General features: G+C 50.1%; 1 protein-coding gene across 2 annotated transcripts in view; it reads right to left on the reverse strand.

Moving 5' to 3' along the window:
* Positions 1 to 13021: 13021 nt before the first annotated feature.
* Positions 13022 to 21037, reverse strand: part of ATP9A (ATPase phospholipid transporting 9A (putative)) — a 132380-nt gene continuing 124364 nt past the window's right edge. For both annotated transcript variants that reach the window (XM_044919103.1, XM_021685903.2), the window contains 3 exons: positions 20664 to 20721; positions 18571 to 18774; positions 13022 to 17309 (listed from right to left, as the gene is read on the reverse strand). In XM_044919103.1, the coding sequence (XP_044775038.1) occupies positions 17173 to 17309; positions 18571 to 18774; positions 20664 to 20721 (399 nt within the window). In that variant the 3' untranslated portion in view covers positions 13022 to 17172. The remainder of the gene's footprint in view (positions 17310 to 18570; positions 18775 to 20663; positions 20722 to 21037) is intronic.

The raw sequence follows: 21037 nt of genomic DNA on the forward strand, positions 1-21037 counted from the left end.
TTCCAAAATCACCACCACCTCCAGAGGGTGGCTGGCTCCCAACCCCCAGCCCTGACCAAGTGGCCAGCAGGCTGGTGGGCCTCCCTGCCCCACGCCTGGCACACCCCACCCCAGCGAGTCCCTCCACTCGGCTCTCTCTTTCCCACTCCACAGTCACTGCCTCGCCTCCGACAGGTCTCCTGCCTCCTGGCCCCCCCAGAAGCCTCTTCCACATCACCTCACCTCTCCTTCCCCTCCCGTTGACCCCCTCTCTCACCACCACTGCCAAAGGGCTCTTCCAGAAGAACAGCTTGGATGATGATATCACTCCCCTGCTCCACGACCTTCTCTGGCTCCCATGGCCTCCTAAAAAAAGTACCAGCGTCCTCACTGTGGTGTTAAACCTTCCCATGATGCCTAAGTTGCTTTGGTGTTCAGCTTCTTTCTCTTCTTTTGGGAACTCTGCTCTCTGTTTTCTTGGGGCACAGGGGGGAAGTTACAATCTCCCCCTTTGCATCATGTGGTTTGGGACTGCCTTCGGTCCCAGGTCCAGCAGGGGACTGCGCGGCTCAGGCTGGGCTGATGAGTGTGCTACATTCCCCTGAACATAGGAGTTGGTTCAGGACTGGCCACATGGCCCAGGGCAGGCCAGCCACGCCAACCCCCGGGCCCTGGCTGGAACTACTGAGGTCTCTCTATATATCTCTGTCTCTCTCTGTCTCTGTCTCTCTCTCTCAGTGTTGCCAGCCTTAGAAGATGCAGGTTGGGGCACCCGGGCGGCTCAGTCAGTTAAGCATCCTATTCTTGGTTTCAGCTCAGGTCACGATCTCAGGGGTCATGAGATAGAGCCCCACATCAGGTTCCACACTCAGTGTGGAGTCTGCTTGAGATTCTCTCTCTCCCTCTGCCCCTCCCCATGCTCTCTCTCTCTCTCAAATAAATAATTAAATAAAATCTCTAAAAAAAAAAAAGAAGAAGAAGATGCTGGCGAGGAGCTGCTAAGGGCCATCTCGCCACCACAAGGGGAGGACACACCTGTGAGACCCAGAAAGAAGTGATCTTTAAAATATCTTTATGTCCCTAGATACAGCTGTGCCTGCAGACAGTATAGCCACTCAGTATATCTGTCTTTTTTTTAGATCCGCACTAGTTTGACGGAAGTTTCTGTCACTGGCAACTCAACAATATGGTTCCAACTTCCTTTGGTAGCTGTGTCGCCACTATTTTCCTGCATGTCTCGATGCTTCCGAGAAAAGTACCTCTTGAACAATTAGCAGAATGTATCCCATGCTCCAGCCCCTGTGTCCTTGGTCCTGTTGTTTCCTTGACCTGAAACGCCCTTGCCATTCCACTGCCTACCGAGACGCGGATTCGTCTTCAGCATCTCTCAAGCGGGGGGGGTGTCTCTTCCATGAGAGTCGCACCTGTCACTCCCTGGCTCTCCGTCCCTCTCAAAGAACCTTCCTGTGCTCTCGAATTTACCACTCACCCTGGACACCTGGTCACTTGCATGCCTCCTATCCCTCCCCTCTCAGAGACGGGGACTTAGATGACAAGGACTCAGCCTTGTTCAGCTCTTTCCGAGCACAATGAGTGACACAGACGAGGAGCTCAGTGAGGCCTCTTACACTCGTGGTTACCTGGCAGAGCATCCCAAGAGTCACTCACTGAAGCCTTGATCTTGTGACAGACATTCTGCCTGCCAGGCATCCGTCACTCCATCTTTTCACACCAGTTTTCCTTTGGGGAACCACTCTACCTCCATTCTCATTCTGTTGTTTTTTTTTTTAAGATTTTATTTATTTATTTGACACAGAGAGAGAAAGAGAGAGCAAGCAGGGAGAGCAGCAGAGGGTGAGGGAGAAGCAGGCTCCCTGCCAAGCAGGGAGCCCGACATGGGGCTCAATCCCAGGACCCTGGGATCACGACCCGAGCCGAAGGCAGACGCTTAACCATCTGAGCCACCCAGATGCCATCATTCTCGTTCTTGTGGCCTACACAGAGCTCACCCCACCTCTCTAGCTTCAATAACGGCATGTGATCCAGAGCCAGCCCACCAGGGCATTCCCAAGCTCCCAGCCACAGAGATTGTCCCAAGGTTGGATGTGTGACCAACTAATGAGAGTCAGGCCTAGAACTTTGGCTGGAGCTCATGAGAAGAAGATACTCTGTGGACCAAGATTGGAAACCAGTGGAATATGATCCTGGGCTGCTGGGGCCATCAGGTAGAGAGGTTCTTCCTTAGGAAGAAGCAAAACATACGGCAAAACAAAGTCAGGAGTTAGAGGCAGATGCCTAATACCATGTTCATCCTAGATCCAGCCATGCCTGAAGCTAGCCCTGGCTTTTTAGGTACATGAGCCAACAAATTCCCAATTAACTGGGCTTCTGTCCCTTGCAACCGTGCTGATGCAATTGCCCGGTTTTCTCTTCATCGTTAGTCCTAACCCAGAGCACAAGAAGTCCATAAGTACTTAGTCACTGATTAACTGAGTGCAGGGCAGGCTCTCTACCCTGTCACGAGCCCCTCTCCCTCACTGCCACATTCCCAACTCTTAATCTAGCTAAGGTCCACCCATCTTTCAAGTCTCCGCTTAACTATGACTCCCAGAAAGACCTTGCTTAATACTCCCAGAAAATAATTAAATAAATAAATAAATTAATTAATTAAAATAATTCAGTCCCCTCGGGGCCTCAAAGCACTTCTCACCTAGCACTTCTCAGGCCATTGCCTAATTGTTGGTGGGAGTAATTCTATGACTGTCTCCCCCCTTCCCTCCCCCCAAAGCTACAAACTCCACCAGGTCAGACAGTCTCACCTGCCACTGTGTCCTTGGAGCTGGCACAGAGCCTGGCACCCAGCGAGGGTTTAGGAAATCAGCCCTCAATTAATGCACACACTGACACCACTTGGAATCAATGAAAAGAATCCGTCCCACGTTTCTCAACTTGAATAGAGATGGTGGGACCACATGTCCCATTAGTCCCTTGTCCCTTGAAGAAGGGTTCCTAGGAGAACCGGCTTTGGGGGGACTCGGAGAGAAACTGCCTCTTTGTTTTGTGCAAGTCCATAGGGGTAGTTAGCATATTGAACTTGATCAGAAAGCCCAACACAATTTGTGATTCATTACTGGGGACCCTAGCCACGCCCTGAAGCAAATGTCAAATTTCACACACTTAATGAACTCCATACTTGAAATATGTGGCCTGTAAAGTCTGATTTACACTGCTGTTAAAATCGCTGGTCCCTCAAAAGGAATGTGAAAAGTATATATTTGCGCACAGAGAAGGGGCTTTTTTTTTTAAAGACACTAATTCACTCCAAGGCATATAAACGTCCCCTAAAGCATTATTTCAATTGCAATATTTCTTTCAGCACCTCCAATTTAGTTACCAACTTTTGAGAAGAGTGGCTGTGTTAGGTCACACGCGAGTGAAAAAGTGCCACCATGTAATTGTCAGCTCTCGGGAAGGTAAGCGGAGTTGACAGCTGAGCTGGGGACTGCCCCCAAAAGGCAGAGCAGAGTTTACCTGGCAGTATAATTAAACCTGCCTTAAGTCAACACTGCTCCCTGGCAAGATGATCTTTTTTTTTTTTCCCCCAGTTCAGCCACAATTCGTATTTACTGGGTACTCCCACCTGGTGTTTCTTTCCTCCCCAGGTTGGCCGCTGGCTTTGACATGTTGTAGGTACGTTCGATGCCCGCGGCTGCGGAGCTACCTGGCGGGTTACAGATGGCCTCCTTCGGAGGAGCTCCAGGGCGCAGGGGCGACACAACCAACCTTCACCGACACCTTCTGGGTCAAAAAGGACACCTGACCCTGTTTTCAAGCTTTAGCGTCTCGGAGAATTCTGTGGGACAGAACCTACGACCCCCCGAGGGGAAAGCCTGGAAGACCACTCTGGGAGCCCAGGCTGCCGGCAGAGCGGGGGTCAAATCTGATTGGTCTTTATCCACCCGCCTCTGGCCAGTGATTGGTTCAGGAGTGGGCGTGTATCCCAGTCCTGGCCAATGACCTGTAAGAGGGAACGCCAGGGCAAGTTCTTCAAGCTGAGCAATAGAGATGTCCTCGTTCTTCTAAAATCGCACCAGAGCTTCTGAGAGCCGCGCTGGTGTGGAACAGAAGAGGAGGAACAGAAGCCTGGAGAGGTGAGGTCTTGAGCAGGGAGTTCAGCAGCAAGGTCAACACGACTACCGCGGGGGGTGGGAGTTATTCTTTGACCACCGAGCATGCACTCGCCCTTTGGAGAATCACCTCTTGCCCATGGCAGGCGGTCTGGAGAAACTGTTGCCCGAAACGCCCTGCCATGTGAGCCAAGCTGAGCTCATGAGATTCTCCCACCAAGACTTTGACTTTTGATGCAAGATGGGGGGCCGGAGGGGGACAGTACAGCTGGAGGTGACCCGTCTAGAGGTGCGTTAGCTCCTGCGACCACCTCCCCAGCGCGTCCTGGTTCTTGTCGGTTCCAAGCTGAAGTACCAGTCAGCCAGCCGCTCCTCATCCTGGCCATAAACCCCCCCTCCCTCTTCCCTGCTTCACTTCGCCAGGGCTGACTTCAGCTGTGTGCAAGCCCAGAGCTGTCACTGATACAGGATGGCTTTGTATGTCCATGCGCCATGCCAGGCACTTCCCACTCGTCACCACGTCTATTTCTTCCAACAAGTATTATCAGTTAGAGACAAGGCATTCACACACACAGACCCATGCCCATTTCGCAGATGTAAACCCTCGGGCTCAGAGTGCAACATCTGCCCAGCTTTCCGTGGTTAACGGGTTGCCAGGTCTGGCATTGAAGTTGTTTCTTGCTGTCCCTATCTGTTGGAGGAGTTGAATTTCATTTCACCCACATGGTTATAATGAGGACTCAATGAGATAACCTAAGTGGAAGTAACTTTGACATGGCATACATACCCCCATTTGGAAGCCACATGGCTCTCGAGAGGTATTTTGAGAGGCATTTCCTGAGCCCTGGGGGGGGGTTCTCTCAAGAATTAGGAGAGCTTTCTCATGGATTGGTCCAGCTACTAAAAGCCACAGCCCTGGACTGGGAGAAAGAAATCAGTCATACTTGGGGCAGTGTGGTCTGGGGTATGAGCCACTTCCCTGACCTCTCTGGCTATGGGAATCCATGAGCCCAGGATCTACAGTCTCTCAACATGACACACAGTGGGTCCACTCTCAAAACTGACTTGGAAAGCTCAGATGACAGTGAGCTCTGGTATGATGGAGACAGGCAGGCGGGTGGGGGAGGGGGTTGTGGTAAACAAATGCCTTCCTGCAGACAGTACTCACTTCCCTCCACTTATGAGCACCAGCTGCCATTGCTCTTCTTTCTGGTTCCTTAATACATTGAATCCTTTCTGCCACAGGGCATTTGCACATGCTATTTCCTCTGCCCTGAATGCTTGTTCCTTGCATCTTTCAGGTTCAAGCTCAAAATCTACCTATCCAGGTGCCTGGGGTGGCTCAGTTGCTTACGCGTCTGCCTTCTGCTCAGGTCATGATCCCAGGGTCCTGGGATTGAGTCCCACATCGGGCTCCCTGCTCAGTGGGGAGTCTTCTTCTCCCTCTCCCTCTGTGTGCTCTCTCTCTCTCAAATAAATAAATAAATAAATAAATAAATAAATAAATAAATAAATAAATAAATAAATAAATAAATCTAAAAAAGAAAAAAAGGGGCGCCTGGGTGGCTCAGTCATTAAGTGTCTGCCTTCAGCTCAGGTCATGATCCCAGGGTCCTGGGATGGAGCCCCGCATCGGTCTCCCTGCTCAGCGGGAGGCCTACTTCTCCCTCTCCCACTCCCCCTGCTTGTGTTCCTTCTCTTACTGTGTCTCTCTCTGTCAAATAAATAAAATCTTTAAAAAAATAATAATAAAAAAAAAGAAAAAAGAAAAATATCCACTTATTCAAGGACACCCAGGCTGACCACCAAGTCTAAAATAGCCACACACACCTCGCTCTGGTCAGTCTCCCTAACGGCATCCTGATTTAAATTCATTATGGCATTTATCACTGTGAGATGCACTTACCTCATTCATTTAATTCCTTGGTTCATCCCACATTTATTGAACACCCACGATGTGCCACCTGTTTCGAGGTTTCCAGAGCAGCATATAAGTCCGAGCCCTGTCCTCACAGAGCATACATTTCCGTGGGTAGGGCTGGAAACAATGCTCTCGTGGTGCTAGGTGGCTGAGGACAAATGCAGCTGGGTGAGGGGCTAGGGAGTGACAGGGCTGTAACATCAGACGGGGCGGTCAGCGAAGGGCTCTCTGAGAAGGGACATGTGAGCATGGGCCATGAATGTCGCCTCCATGGTGTCTAGAAGCTGCCTGGCTCCCAGGAGGCACTTGATAAACACACAAGCCATGGATATCGAATGGGGCCGCCAGACAGTTCAGGGGCCCTCTCCCTCCGGGTGACGACATCCCCGCCATGACTCATGGCCCAAGGCCTCTGCCCCCTCCCGGGGCTGACTCTGCTCATAATTAGAAGGTGGGAACAGTCATTGTGACACAACGACAGTGGCTAGAGAATGTGGCAAAGCCCTGGGAACTGCCATGTCAGGGACGGAGGAAAGGCGGGTCCTTGGGATGAAGAGAGTCAAGTCAATGGAGCTTTCGTTCATCATCTTTGCTGGCATTTCTCAACCTCTTGCAACATGCCATGAAGGAATGCAGCTTGCTGGGCAGATGCGAAGTGGTTGCTTTTACCAGGAGCCTTGAAGCTGAGGGTTGAAGCGGACTGTAGCTCAAAAGAGGCGGCTGCCTCCAAGACAACAGGGCTGGGCTCCAATCCTGACCCCACCCGTCACCTAGGAGCTGTGTGACCTTGAGCCAGTTACTGAATCTCTTAAAGCCTTGCTTGTACGAAAGAGAACAAGTCTCCCCCTCTTCAGAAAGATTCCCGATATAAAGCACTATGCATGTAGCCAGAGATGCTGTTGACCCAAGACTCCGCGAGCCAAACTGAGAATTGATGGGATGCCAAATTCGAACCACAGTGAGATATCACCACGCAGCCACCAGAGGGGCTAGAATTAGAAATCATAAATGCCGAGCTACAGATGGGGGGGGGTTCAAATCACATATTTGACAATATCTTTGTATCTAGAATCTATAAAGAACTCCCAGAAGTCAACAATAAGAAAACGGAATTTTTAGAAAGTGGGCAAAAGACATGAACGCTTCCCCAAAGAAGGTATGTGGGTGGCAACCAAGCACATGCAAAGACGTTCAATGTCATCAGCCGCTAGGAACATACAATGAAAACCCTGAAGACGCACATCTGCTAGAATGGCTAAAGCAAAACCATGGACAACGCCAAGTGCTGACAAAGGTGTGGAGACGCGGGACCCCTCGCGCGTGCTGGTGCAAAATATTGGCAGGGCTTTTTAAAAACAGAGTTGTTGAGATATAAGTTATATACTATATAATTCACCCATTTAAAGTGTACTATTCAGGATGCCTGGGTGGCTCAGTAGGTTAAGCGTCTACCTTCGGCTCAGGTCATGATCCCAGGGTCCTGGGATTGAGTCCTGCATCAGGCTCTTGGCTCAGTGGGGAGCCTGCTTCTCCCTCTCCCTCTGCCTGCCACTCCCCCTGCTTGTGCTCTCACTCTCTCTCTCTGACAAATAAATAAAATCTTTAAAAAATAATAAAGTGTACTGTTCAATGGGTTTTAGTGTATTTTCAGGCGTGCAACCGTGTGTCTAATTTCAGAACATTTGCATCACCCAAAAAAGAAACCGACTACCCATTAGCAGTCACCCCTCATTCCCCCTTAGCTTCCCCAGCCCGAGGCAACCATGGATCTGCCTTCCGTCTCTATAGATTTGCCTCTTCCGGACATCTCGTAGAAATGGAGCCATACATACATACATACAGTACGTGGCCTGTAGGGCCTGGCTTCTCGCACTGAGCATCATGTTTTCAAGGTCCACCCGCCCTGCAGCATGTAGCAGACTTTACTCCTTTTGACGGTGGAACCGTATTCCGTTGTACGGCTCTGCCACCTCTCGTTTATGTATTCAGCACGTGCTGGACATTTCCACTTTTTTTGCCATCGTGAATAGTGCTGCTATGAGCATTCGTGTTGCTGTGTGGGCCTGACCCGACCTCAGGCTCCCTGTGACGCTTTTCTCACCTCCCAAATGGGGATGATAACACCTGCCTCCCGGGATCCTGAGGGGCAGGTAGGGGAAGCACTGTGCAACTCTAAAATACCATGATAAGGCAAGGCCCACTTATTTCAGTCAGGTTCCTGAATTTTCCAGAACCTTCTCTTAAAACTCAGTGACTCAATGTCACTGAATGAGACATTCCAAAATGGTTACAATGGTCAATTTCATGTTATGTGTATTTTACCACAATAAAAATTAAAAAACGAGAACCTCGGCGTTTACTGAGCCCCAACCATGGGCCTGGCCCTGGGCTGGCTAAGGATAAAACCAGCTGTCCCTTAGATCTGTAAAGAGCAGAGCCAGTGAAGAGGCACCGCCTGCCCGGGCACCAGCCACCCTTCCCCGCAACACATCACCCAGGCCTCGTGGTTTCTTTTTTACAACTCAAGCAAAATTTGCCTTCTTCTCTATTACAGTAATGAATTTGCTTTCGTGTAAAAAAAAAAAAAGTGTTACATGATTGACCATTCAGTGACTTGCTCTCATTCTGCCTCCCAGATCACGGAGTCAGTGGAGTCTTGGGAAGTCCCCTTTCTCCCTTGGCCACATCTACCCCAACCCCGAAGGGCTGTGAGCGTCCCTAGGGAGGCCCAGGACAGCCCCGCATGATGCAGGCAGGTTCACGTCCCACACAGAGCGCCGCTGGGAGAGCAGGACCCGGGGGGGGGGGGGGGGGGGGGGGCATTCGAAGGCAGAGTGCCTGTGAGTCAGCAAAGTTAGTGGAAAGACTCAGGGGGAGATGTTGCCTCTGCCCAAGATCCCAAATCCTCTGCAAACTCTCTCCAGTTGGGGGACCTCCATGTTTGAAGAGTCTGGAAGTGAGGAGGCCTCCCTCCATGCGCAGCCCGCCCTTTGCTCAGAGGTCCCCAGTGGAGGTAAGGCTACTCCTCCCCTGCCCCCCAGCTCAGAGAATTGTGGCAATCGGCCCCCCGTCGCTCAGTTAGTATGGAAATTGGTATTCGAATCTGTCTCCATTCCAGCTGGGTCCATGGCATGTGTCCCTAGGCTGCCCGCCCCCAAATTCCCGCACCTCCCCTAAAACGGCATCGCATTCATTTCTATTCTCCCTTGAGTTAGGGCCCAGAAGAACGGCAGCGCTTTCTCTTGGTGTCTTCCTCAAGCCTGAAGCCATTTTGGAGCAAAAGTCTCCACGTCTGCACAAGTCAGCCCAATGAGCAGATTCTTCCTGGTCTGATTTTTCTCTAATTCTGGTGGTGATGAGCTGCCTGAGAAAATTATGCTAAGTTATGTGCATAGAGAGTAGCATCTTACACTCTAATTATTGGCTCCGTCTCTGAAGCATTCCCGAGCAACTCACCTCTTTCTTTGGGTCTGATTAATCGTTGGGGCCAATTTCAACCCCCGCCCCACGGAATCAACAGGGCTCTGGATGTCATTAGCTACTCCAATTGCCTTTTAAAAAATCTGTTTCACATAAAAGGACAAATGAGAATGAATATTTGCCCATCTTTAAGACACTAACTACATTCTTTTCCACAGCCTGTTCTCGTTATTCCTTCTTTCTTTGGGAGGAATTTGAACACAGCCTGGGCTCCCGCACGCAGCACGCAGGCTTCCTCTTCGACATCGGACACAAGTGGGCCTATTCTGGAAATGTGGCAACTTCGAAGAACGTGACCCAGTTCATTTCTCTCTACCTGTCCTCCCCCCAGACTCACCTCCCAATTCTGAGGTGGCCTGCTTTCCAGGACTCTCGGATGAACAGCCGCCAACTGCACCCCAAGCAGAACAGAGCCTTGGTAGTATTTGCTGGAAAAGCAAGAATTTCATCCAAGGACCGGCTTCTTCTCCCCTTTATTTAATAGTGTCGTTTATGCCAATAAAATCACAAGAAATACGCAAGAAATGAGAGTGGGTTGATTCCAGTGGGAGGGGTGGGTCTCCCCAGAGCCCTCCTAGACCACGGAGGTGGAAAGGAGAACAGGCAGGGATGGGTCAGGGAGGCATCGCAGACGGCAGTGAAACAGGGCCTCTCAGACACGGTTCAAGTGTAGCAGGCAAACTTGAATAATGCTTGCTCAGTTCTCAGACAGGGCGCCTTAGTCTGAATGCCATGGTCTGCAGGCCTTAACTCCTGTCCCAGCCCTCATCTCCTCCATGTTCCCCCTTGGTCTTAGCATGCCAGCCATGTGCCCCTTTCTGCTCCTCCAACATACCCAGCCTTTCCAACCCCAGGGCCTTTGCACACCCCACTGCATGAATGCTGCTTCCCCCAGACCTTGCCACAACTCCCTCCTCTTTATCCTTCAGGCTTCTGCTTCAGTGGGCCCATCCCCAAAGGGTTGCTTCTCTGACCCCCATCACTTTCTCCAGTCTTACTCCTACCTGATCAATGCCCTCTGCCCACCCCCCACCCCGTTTTGTCTTAGGACACTAGAATCCATATCTGTCTTCTCTCTCACACACATATAAGGATATAATCACTGTTAAGGCCGGGACTGCCATCTTGTTCTCCACTGTCCTCCAGCCCAAAGAACAGTACCCAACACATAGTAGGTGCTCAGTAAATATTTGATGAATGAATGAATGAAAAAGCATATTCCATATAACCCCTGTCCCCCTTTCTCTTTCAGGATTCTGCAATCTTTCTTGAAGAAAATTTAAAAATATTTCTGGGCTTATCTGGACCCAATAGAAGAAAAGAAAATGCTTTGCTCTTAAATCTCTTGAAAATGGACCGCAGAGGCTTGGAACACCAAGTTCTTAGTGTGAGCAAACAGAACCTGCAGGCTGAGTTCTAAGAAATGGGGCCCGCCTGGCTGTCGGGTAGAGGTTGAGGAGCTAGTGACCTCACAATATGATTCAATTACCCCAAATCTTAGCGGGAATGCACTTCAAAGTCCAAACCTCAACACAGAAGGCTGAGGGGTGGCTTGGCTTTGACATTCCTACAAGAAGGCAGGCTCTCTGAAAAGACACTACGTTATAGATAACTCATCCACCAAAGGGGGAGCAGGAGGGGAAGGGAGAAACCCCAGGATCGGGCGTGTTTGTCTGCTAAGGCTTTGGATGGAAACTGATCCGGGGATGCGTGATCCTCCAAAAATCTGCCAGCCCCCAGAGTGCTGAAGTTATCCCTCCGACCACAGCCACATGGAGGATGAAATTAAATCCCACGGAAAGAGTTGACTTTTTTAACATTATGCAATGTTTGGGTGAAGGAAAGGGGGAGCTATCAGGAAAAAAACCTCTTTTTCCCAGAGTTTAGCAAAGCTATTTCTAGCTTTTAATGATACATTTCACCATCACTACATGGGTAGTTTTGAGAGGCACGAAGGCGGGACTGTTCTTGTTATGTAACCCATTTCAAGTAGGAAATTAGCAAGTCCTGAATGAATTCTGTTACTGTGCTCGACTTCTGGAAAGTTTGGAGCGACTACAGTTCTATTTTGAGGTGAGCAAATCCATCATTTATAGATCTCCTCACAAATACCGCAGGGCTTCATGTCACCCTGAAAAAGTTTCACAACAAAAACAGTTAAAGTACTTGGGGTGTTGGAACATTTCGTCTCAAAACCTTATTAGCCCGAATAAGGAGTAGGGCAAGGCCTCCCAGTTGCCAAATATTCAAGAATACAAATATCCAAGATCAAATAAATATTCATCTCCCCCACACACACCCCCCTCCCAACCCTAGTTTTTTTGTGCGTGTGTTTTTTTAAGTGAAGTCCAGCAAAACAGTCTGGTCAACAACATAAAAAGAAATGTCTGTTTTTAACAGAGCCGTTGGCCATGAAATCAGTTCTGAGCTATGAAAGCGGCGTCTTGAACAGAGCGGCTGGGCCCCGGGACCTTCCTGGTTGTTGAAAACAGGAAACATAAAGGTCTTTCGATCTCAAGCTCCCCCTAGTGGCGCAAAGGGGGCAGTGTCTGCACGCGCATGGAATTTCACAGCCGAGGCAGGGCTACCTTGATAGCACCCTGTTCTGGAAAAGTACCGTGGGTCTGTCCACCCCTCTGGAACCCATGTCACAGGGGCTGAGAGCACGCACCTCCAATATGCCCAGAGGAGCCACTACGGGGTTGAGAGGCGGCTAGTTTACAATTCCCTTTCTAATCGATAAACTGAGGATGACCCTTGCAGCGCAGAGCCAGGAGGAGGAAACCAGCAGCCCACACCGCAAACAGCTCCTAATTAAAACACTTGGCCAGTTGGGTGTGTACGTAGCTGGTTCCCTGAGACACAGGCGTTCCCATCGCTGCGCTCCTCTGGAAGGAAGAAAGTCTCCTGCAAATGATAGATGGGACACGTGCGGGTTGTAGGGGGGGTGGGGAGGAGGGTTCTCAACCTCCGCACGTTGGACATTCCAGGTCGAGTAATTCCATGTTGTGGAGGCCGTCCTGCAGCATCGCTGGCCTCTCCCTCATTAGCTCCCTGAGCAGCCCGCCCCAATTGTGACAACCAAAAGTGCTTCCCGGCTCTACCTGGCTCAGAGGCACTGGGTGAAATTAATAAAACATGTCCTCCGCTTCCTACACAACAGCTTACAAACCTCCTCTGCCTAAAACTTAGGTGACTGTGTTCCTAAATCTATCCTTTGATTAAAAAAAAAAAGTATCTAAACTGATCAAGGACTGTGTGTATAAATAAAAAATGAATCTTATGTTTTTTCCTATTTATATCGATTACCTTTTGAAATTCTGACATGTCTGGAATAGACAACAGTACAGAATAATAATGCATGGGTTTAGGATGGGATTTTTTTTCTTTCTTAACTGGAGAAAAAGCTATTCACACTTTTTGTACCATGAGTTACACATAAAACAGCCTTCATTTTGACACCAGAATTCATGTTTCTGCACAAATTAAAATGATCCCCCAAAGGCATAAAGTACATAAGCTTTATTGGGCAACAGCGACGGGCCAGGCTGGCAGACCATGAAAGGAGAACCGCTCAGAAACACGCAGGATCACATGTGTATCATCACAGGATCGAGAATTTAAATCATCTGGGAGTCGCCGCTAAATTAAAGCATCCTGTACCAGGCTTCCCTCTAATGACAAAATGCTGTCCTGGTGAGTATCTGCAAGGCCATCACCCGTACAGACCTACTAACAGGGCAGCCGTGGACTCCTAGGAGAGTTTACAGTTAGCCCCATTGCAACAAAATCATAAATTAGCCACAACTTTTTTTGTGCACCCCCCACCTGCCCCCCCCCAACAAACACAGGATTCACTGACGTTGCCCAGTGATGTGAACGGATGGCACCTCTGACCATGGGGTGACCAGGACGGATCTGCAGGTAAAGCTGCTGGGGTGTGAGCAGGTGCCGTCAAGGTCTTCGGGGCGCTGCTCACGCCGTGGTGTGCCTCTCCGTTCCATTCAAAAACATAATACTTTTCCAAGACGAAATGAACATCATTAGTGGAAATATTTCCCTGTAAGTATACATGACAAAAGGCTTTACATTAAAGGAAGGGAGGAGAGATAAAATCGGTTGTATTTACAAAGCTCCTTGTATGCTTTTTAATGAAAACAAAGCTGGGAATAACGGGATTTAAATGCAAACCAAGTATCTCATCAAAAAATTGGAGGTGACACACTCACAGACACACACACCCACACTTAAACACACACAGATTAAAGATAAAACAGCTGACAGGTGTTTGCCTTCAATAGGATGGAGTGGAAGCACATGTAGGTCCCAATGGCAAATTTTGGCAAAGGTTTAAAATGCTGCCCCATAAAGGCATGAGGGCGTTCCCATCCCCACCCCAGTAAAAACAAAGTATAAAAGCAAAAGTCCAGAGAAAGAAGAGGCATTATCGTGTCAATTTCCAATGAGCACAAAACTCAAAATACATTCAAAAGTTGTCAGTGTAACCTAAACTTTCAGCAGAGAACACACTAAGGGAAGGGTCAGCAGACACTGGTATTCAAGATTACTGCGACACGGAAGGGCTTCTCTTACTAAGGGAAGCGGGCCCGAGACCTGGAGAGAATAACCGCAACAGTGGGAGACACCCCGGCTCTTGGTCTCCCCGCTCCCAGCGGCTGCGAACAGGTGGTCTGCTCCGGTGTCAGGACGCTCCCGGGGATGGCCTCTGTGGCTCCGTGTCGGGAGTCCGCCGCCCCGAGCAGCCCCCGTCAACGCGGGCGACTCACACCTGTGCTCGCCAGGCACCAAACCAGGGCCAACACCGTCAGGAGCCAGAAATTACTGAAGCCGGAGAAGCTCCATCTGGTCATTTTCTTAGAGGAAGAAGGGAAAAAGGAGAAACCACAAACAGATCCCATTGTCCTCACGCACACACAACCATCACCGAAAGATCGAATAAAAATCATCATAAAACATATGAGCTGTGACAGAAATGGGTAGTGGTGTCGGGGGGGGGGGTTGTAATTTTTACTTTAAGGAGAAATGTTTGAACAGCACTGATTGCATGCCGTGGGGCCTCCAGCCTCGAATTAAATCAGCTGTCAGAGACTTAGGTCCCACTGAGGTCCAAAAAGAGGGGAAGGGGTCAGTGGTGCTTCCTAAATTCTTTCCAGATTGGTAAACCAAGGAAATGGTCAACAGAATCCTTATGCTTACGGTTTATGAACTCAGGAGTTGCCTATAAAGCAGCTCGGGTGTTTGTCTTCCCCCATAACTAAGATAACCCGTGTGTGCACCCCACTTCTCTCTGCTGGGATGAGTCTGACGTGTGCAGGTGAGGCTCCTGCCCTTTGGGGCTCCAACTTTGAGAAGCACGCGTGTTCCTGGACATTCGAGGCCTCCCCGGCAGGGGGTGTGAGCGGGCTGCCCACTAATGGGGCCGCTCCACGGCATGGTGGTCTGGGCTCCACTTGGGTTTCGGTCCCTCTGGCCCTTGACTGCCTACCAGAGTGTGGCCGAGACAAGACAAAAAGGTTTGCAACGGTATAGACAAGCATCCTTCAACTTCCGGGGGGCAGGGGGACTTCTTCAGCCTCTCTGAGAAGCTTCCTTCCTTGGAGATGGCAAGCAGTATCTCAGGTGTTGACTTCAAAAGTCAGCTCACACACCTGGATCAAACTTGGGACTGGAGGGAAGAAACCAGACAGACTATCTCCCTCTATCTGCTGGGAACGTCTAAAATTTCCTAGCAATGGTTCTACAACCCCACCTCAGGAGCCATCACCTGTCTGTGAAGAAGGCCAGTTTCAGGGTCTGCAAACTCAGAACGGAACGACGTGACACTTATAATCGGACTTCCAAAAACACAGGTCAGAAGTGTGAAACTCTGAGCCCCACGCTCCCCTCCCCTACCTATGAAACTCCGTAACGTCACTCAGGAAGACGTCAGACGTGTTTGATCTTCCTGAGAATTTGGGACCAAGGCCCTATTCCTAAATAACCATTCATTCACTGCAACCTATATTCTCTGTAGGTCTTTTCTGCGTGGCAGGAACGGGCGGCACGGGAAGGCAAACGTGACCGCAGAAATGCACAATCTTAACCGAAGCCACGTCTACAGCCAGCTTCCCAGGGCCCGAAACTACGGCCATTTTACGACGTTTTAAACGGGCAACATAAACACACGAGCATATCAAGAGGGCTCCCCAGGCAAGGGGACCATCGCCTGTTCCTCCCGCCCCCAACTCCCCCAGAACCGGCTGCCCGGAGGGTAGTGGACGCCGCCACCAGGCCGGGCTCGGAGCCCTGAAGCACACACAGGCAGGAGGGCGGAAGGAATTAATCCAAGTCCACGATCTCGAGCACGGTCAGCTCTGGAAGGTCTACCAGCCGAACCCTGGTGCCATGCTCCGCGGCTGCAGCGCCGAGCGACTTGAAAACCCAAGAATGAATGCCCTGCCCCGCCCCGTGCAGGCCTTGCACACCGCCTTCCTCCTCTGAAGTGAGAAGCCACAGCTTTATGAGAAACACACATGCGTGTACTCTGTCCCTGTGGGGAAGGGATCTCTGCCACCACCTGCCTTCCAGCAAGTTCCCCTTGAAAGCTGTAGGCAGCACGACGGAGCCCGGGCCTCCTCCCACCGAGGCGGCCACCGCCGAACGATGCGCGGCAACATGTGAGACGCCTCTGCCTTTGTCATTCGGCCTCCTGAAGGGGAACAGACTTGTGTGGAAGCCGAGAGCCCCCATCCCTGACCTTGCACTCGGACTCGGAGGGGCCCGGCCACACGTGCAGCGCTGTCTAAAGAATTAGTTGAGTCTCTTATCACTCTGTCGACACGTTTGGGAGCTGTTCAGTGGCACGTTTCCTGCTACAACAACTCTGCGGAAAACATCTGAGGGTGTCCTCAGCTGGCCACAGGCTTGATAATTGTTACCAGGTCCGAACAAAGCAGGATAACACTTTTGAAATTCTTTTATGAGGTGGCAGGTGAAGCTAAGTCAAGCGCTGGAGATGCTGAGTCCGAGGGAGGAGACCAGACTGGATTTACGGCTTGTTCTCTCACGCTCTCTCCTCCCATTTGCTTTGTGACATTCTAGGAAGCCGGTGCGGCCTCAGTGATCAGCGCTACCTCGGACAGGATATTCTGCATTGCCACCTTGAGATTACCGTCTCCATAACTTTCTACCAAAGTCACGGTCTTTTTCCACAAACCTATACCAAGAGCTTTTACATTTCTCTGAAACAACTGGTTTTTAAGAGTGAGAAAGATGTAAAGAGTACACACACATTAGGATGGTTTAAAACAAAAACCCCTCTACAATCGTCAATTAGACAAACTTTTATCACATGACAACAAAATTCAAGTCATAGGAAGCTTGCACAGTGACCCATGTATAAATCTGTTAGCTGAGCCACCAGCTTTAACATATGTACATTCACCCCGGGCCGAACCGCCAGGGGCCTGAGCAGGCCCGCGTGGGCCCTTTCCAGGAACCTCCCCGATCATTCAGCGTCAGGACTCCATGCAGAGCCTTTTCACGTCAAAACTGCACGTGTTAGCGATTACTGCAAGATCCACAGGTGGCGGTTAAGAACAACGCAACTTGAACTCTGCCGGCGAGGAGAGCGCAGAGGCCACCGCGCCCCGGGCCAGCGCACGCCTACGATGTGAGCTTCGAGTAGCTGGGCGGGGAGAACCTTCTCCGCAGGTACTTGAGAACGTATAGGGGCAGACAGCTGACCAGAGTGATAACGGAGACCTTCCACAAGAACGACAAAGTGGCGATGAAGTACACATCTGCAAGCAAACAGGAAGACAGCAGTGAGGAGGCAGAATGTTCCAGAAGGTGTGTGCAGCTCAGAATAGCAAGCACAGTGATCCGGGGGAATGGGGAGGAGCGGTCTCCCGCCACCGACACATGGCCTCCTGACACTGGCCCTTTTCTTCGGCTCAGTCTCGCAGGGCCTGGACTCTCCCAGCTCCCTCCTCTCTCTGACCTGCTTCTGCAGCTGAATTCACTGACGGTCACTGAAATGCTGTTTCCAACACCAGGGAAAGAAAACGAGGGGCACAAGCAATTCTTACAGGTGTTTCTGATGTGGAATCTGACAGCCAGGGTTTTTCTTTGTACACCCTGCCGCCCGAGAGCAGAAAGGCACTCCAACACCAGAAATATTCTCCCTTCGCCTCTGGGATGATCACCAAAGCCCGGTCAGCGGGGCCTGAGGGCGGTGCCAAGTGGGAAACGGGTAGCCCCGGGGGGCTTCCAGCTAAGCACGGGTGCCCCCTTCTGCTGCAGGACAGTAAGCCTGCAGTCCAGAGGGTTCTGCGAGAGCAGAGCATGGCCGTGGGTTTCCACAGCAGTGGAGCTCAGGATGGGGAGCGGGCGGCTGGCACCGGCCACAGTCCCAGAGTGCCCAGCCGTGGAGCCCGCCCGTGGCTGCCCACCCGGCCCCGTGGCAGCTTCCCGAGGGCAGAGCTCAACACCCCCAAGCCACTGCACGCACAGCAGGCGCTCACAAAACCCATTCGGACAGACTCTCAGGACAGGTGTGAAACTCCTTGAGGACTTCACTTTTCACAGGATGCTCCTCTTACCTTTTTGCTGTTTGCTGATCAACAAGAGATGGAATCAGAGGTGCTTTCAGGGAAAGGCAGAGTTTCTCCACCTCCTGATAAGGACAAATCCTGCAGGGCTAGCACTTATTCATGAGCAAGACCTGGACGTCTGACCTCTCCACAGCCTCCCAGAGTCCAGCACAGTGACCAGCTCCCTCGAGAATCCCACCCGGTCTTTGCTGAATTACATGGGATCCCCTTCTAAGCCAGTTAACACAGTGTGCTTTTAAAAGGAAACCCTAGTGACATCACGCCCGAGAACCTCTGTTCCAGGAAGCTGAGTCACAATTGCCATTTGCCCCAAGGGGAGGCCAGTAACAAAATGGGGGCCGCTGAGTGCCAAGGCCTGCTGGACAAAGAGCTCAGGATGAGTCCCGGGAGGCCCCCGGACCCGACTGCTAGGATGCAGCCTCAGGGTGGGGCGCGGGGGGGCTCTTACCGATGAATTCATGTAGGAACACCAGGGAGGCGATGTAGCAAGCCAGACTGAGCAGCTCGGCCACTGTCATGAGCCAATGCCACGTCTGGATCGTCAGGGCCACCATCAGCAGCTCAGTGAGGATCAGCGACGTGAAGGAGATCGCCACGATGTGCACGAACTCCGACTCAAACAGCAGCAGGGCCCCGTACATGATGGTGCTCCCTGCAAAGGCAGAGGAAGCCGGCATCCCACCCCGCCCTGCCCACCCGCAGATGCCGCCCCCCATGCTCCCCGCCCGGGGCTCCCGGGGCTGCTCACAGGCGGGGGCTCCTTTTTGTTTATTTTCCGTTTAGACATGAAAGATGACACTTGCTAAATGAGGCTGACGAGTGCTGCTTTATGGAGATTTTAAAGAGGTGTCCCATTCTGGTTTCCCATCTTCCCTTTGGACCTTATATAATAAGGAGTCTATAATTGCAGGGAAGAGGAGAAAGGGAGGGAGAAAGAGGAAGGAAAGAGAAGGAGGGAGATAGATGGAAAGAAGAAAAACAGAAGAGAGGCAGGAGAGAGTAACTATCTGGAGTGGATGGAATAAGAAAGAGAAATTTAAGCTTAAATCTATTATTTAAATGACAGAGGTAAGCAGTCACAAAAAGGCAAATACTGTGGATATTCTACTTCTAGGAGGTATCTAAATTAGTCACGTTGGTGGAATTGAAAGGGAAGGGGGAATGGGGACAGAGTTTCAGCTTCCCAAGATGAAAAAGTTCTGGAGATCTATTCTTATGACAATGTAACGCTATAAATGTACAATGTAATTCACCACTGTGAATACCCTGAACACTAGTGAACTGTGCCCTTAAAAAGAGTTAAGATGGTGAATCTTAGGTCATGTGTTTTTTTAGCCACCACCCCCCCACACACACACACAAAATGACAGAGGTAACCCAGAGACACTTAGCGTCAGGCTCCTAGAACAAGGCAAGAAAGGAAAGTGGAGAAGGGTACAGGGTGAGGATACGTGTTTTTCTAGCACAGCAGAACCAAAGAGATGGTGATGGTGCTTGCGTAGATCACAACCACAAGCAGCAGAAGAATATTACTAGATGCTAAACCCCAAACCTCCTCAAGCCACTGCCTACTGTGACAGGGTTAAAGATGGAGAGGGGACATGGAGCTTCCCTGTTCATTATCTATGAACTTCTATACATAAAAGGTAGCTGCAAAAATCTATGCATACATTATACTCTGATAGAGTTCTTAAAAAAAAAAAAAACCCTCTATTTTTTAATGACAATTTAACCTCCTGCCAACAATTTCAATGGTTTTTACACCTTTTGGTTGGATGTCCCATCAGTAAGACCTCCCAACATACAATGTATATCTGTAAATTGTATGTTGGTACCTGGGCAGACATAGACAGATATCAGGACCACTACACAATTATGTGCACATTATAAAACATACCTCAAAATGGAAATAAACACCAACAAGGGCTTTGATATTTTCTTCTCCTATACTTGTAAGTCATCTTACAAAGTCTCTGCAATCTGAGGGACCCTCCCTGGAGGCCACTGAGGTAAATACATCTTTCAAAAACTAGAACTTGACCTCCGAAAAAGTATTAGAACATTCCAGAAAGCTAACACTTTCTGTTACAATGGCTTAAGGACCTTGTCAGGTTTTGAGTAGTATCCCTTTTTTTTTTTTTTTAAGATTTTATTTATTTATTTGACAGAGACACAGTGAGAGAGGGAACACAAGCAGGGGGGAGTGGGAGAGGGCAGGGAGCCCGATGCGGGGCTCGATCCCAGGACCCTGGGATCATGACCTGAGCCGAAGGCAGCCGCTTAACTGACTGAGCCACCCAGGCGCCCCTCCCTTATCTTCTTCTTGGACTTTATCTCATGAGGCAGATGGCACCACCTCACAGATCTATCACCGTGCTGAATGTTCCAGTCCTTAGAACACGCCGAGCAGGGCCTCCCTTGGGGCGCACTGTCCCGCTCCTTAACCAAATTTCAGGGTTCCAGCTTCTTCTCTTCATGTTCTATGGACAACAGAAAAGCTGACCCTTAGCACGAGACAACAGGTGGTCTTGCTTTCCTTACCTTGATAGATGCTAATCAAAACCCATATTAAGAAGGTCTTGTAGGACAACGGTCTTCCCTAAATGAGAAAGCGAGAAAGAGCAGGTTACTACCGTGCTTGTCTCCTCCACTAACAGGCAAACCCGCCTGTTTCCATCAAAAAAAGTGTCTTGCATGTATCTGAACACATTCGAGAAATTACATTTTTTAAAGAGAACTGAGAATTGATATTAAGTGGAAATAAATCTGCTCTTCAGTAAAATTCCTTGAGGACAAATAAATGAAATCATACACACACACACCACACACACACACGACATACCACACACCACACACACACCACACACCACACACACACCACATACCACACACACACATCACACACACATACCACA

Source organism: Neomonachus schauinslandi, chromosome 10 (assembly GCF_002201575.2).
Source record: "Neomonachus schauinslandi chromosome 10, ASM220157v2, whole genome shotgun sequence".
NCBI classification, from domain to species: Eukaryota; Metazoa; Chordata; class Mammalia; order Carnivora; family Phocidae; genus Neomonachus; species Neomonachus schauinslandi.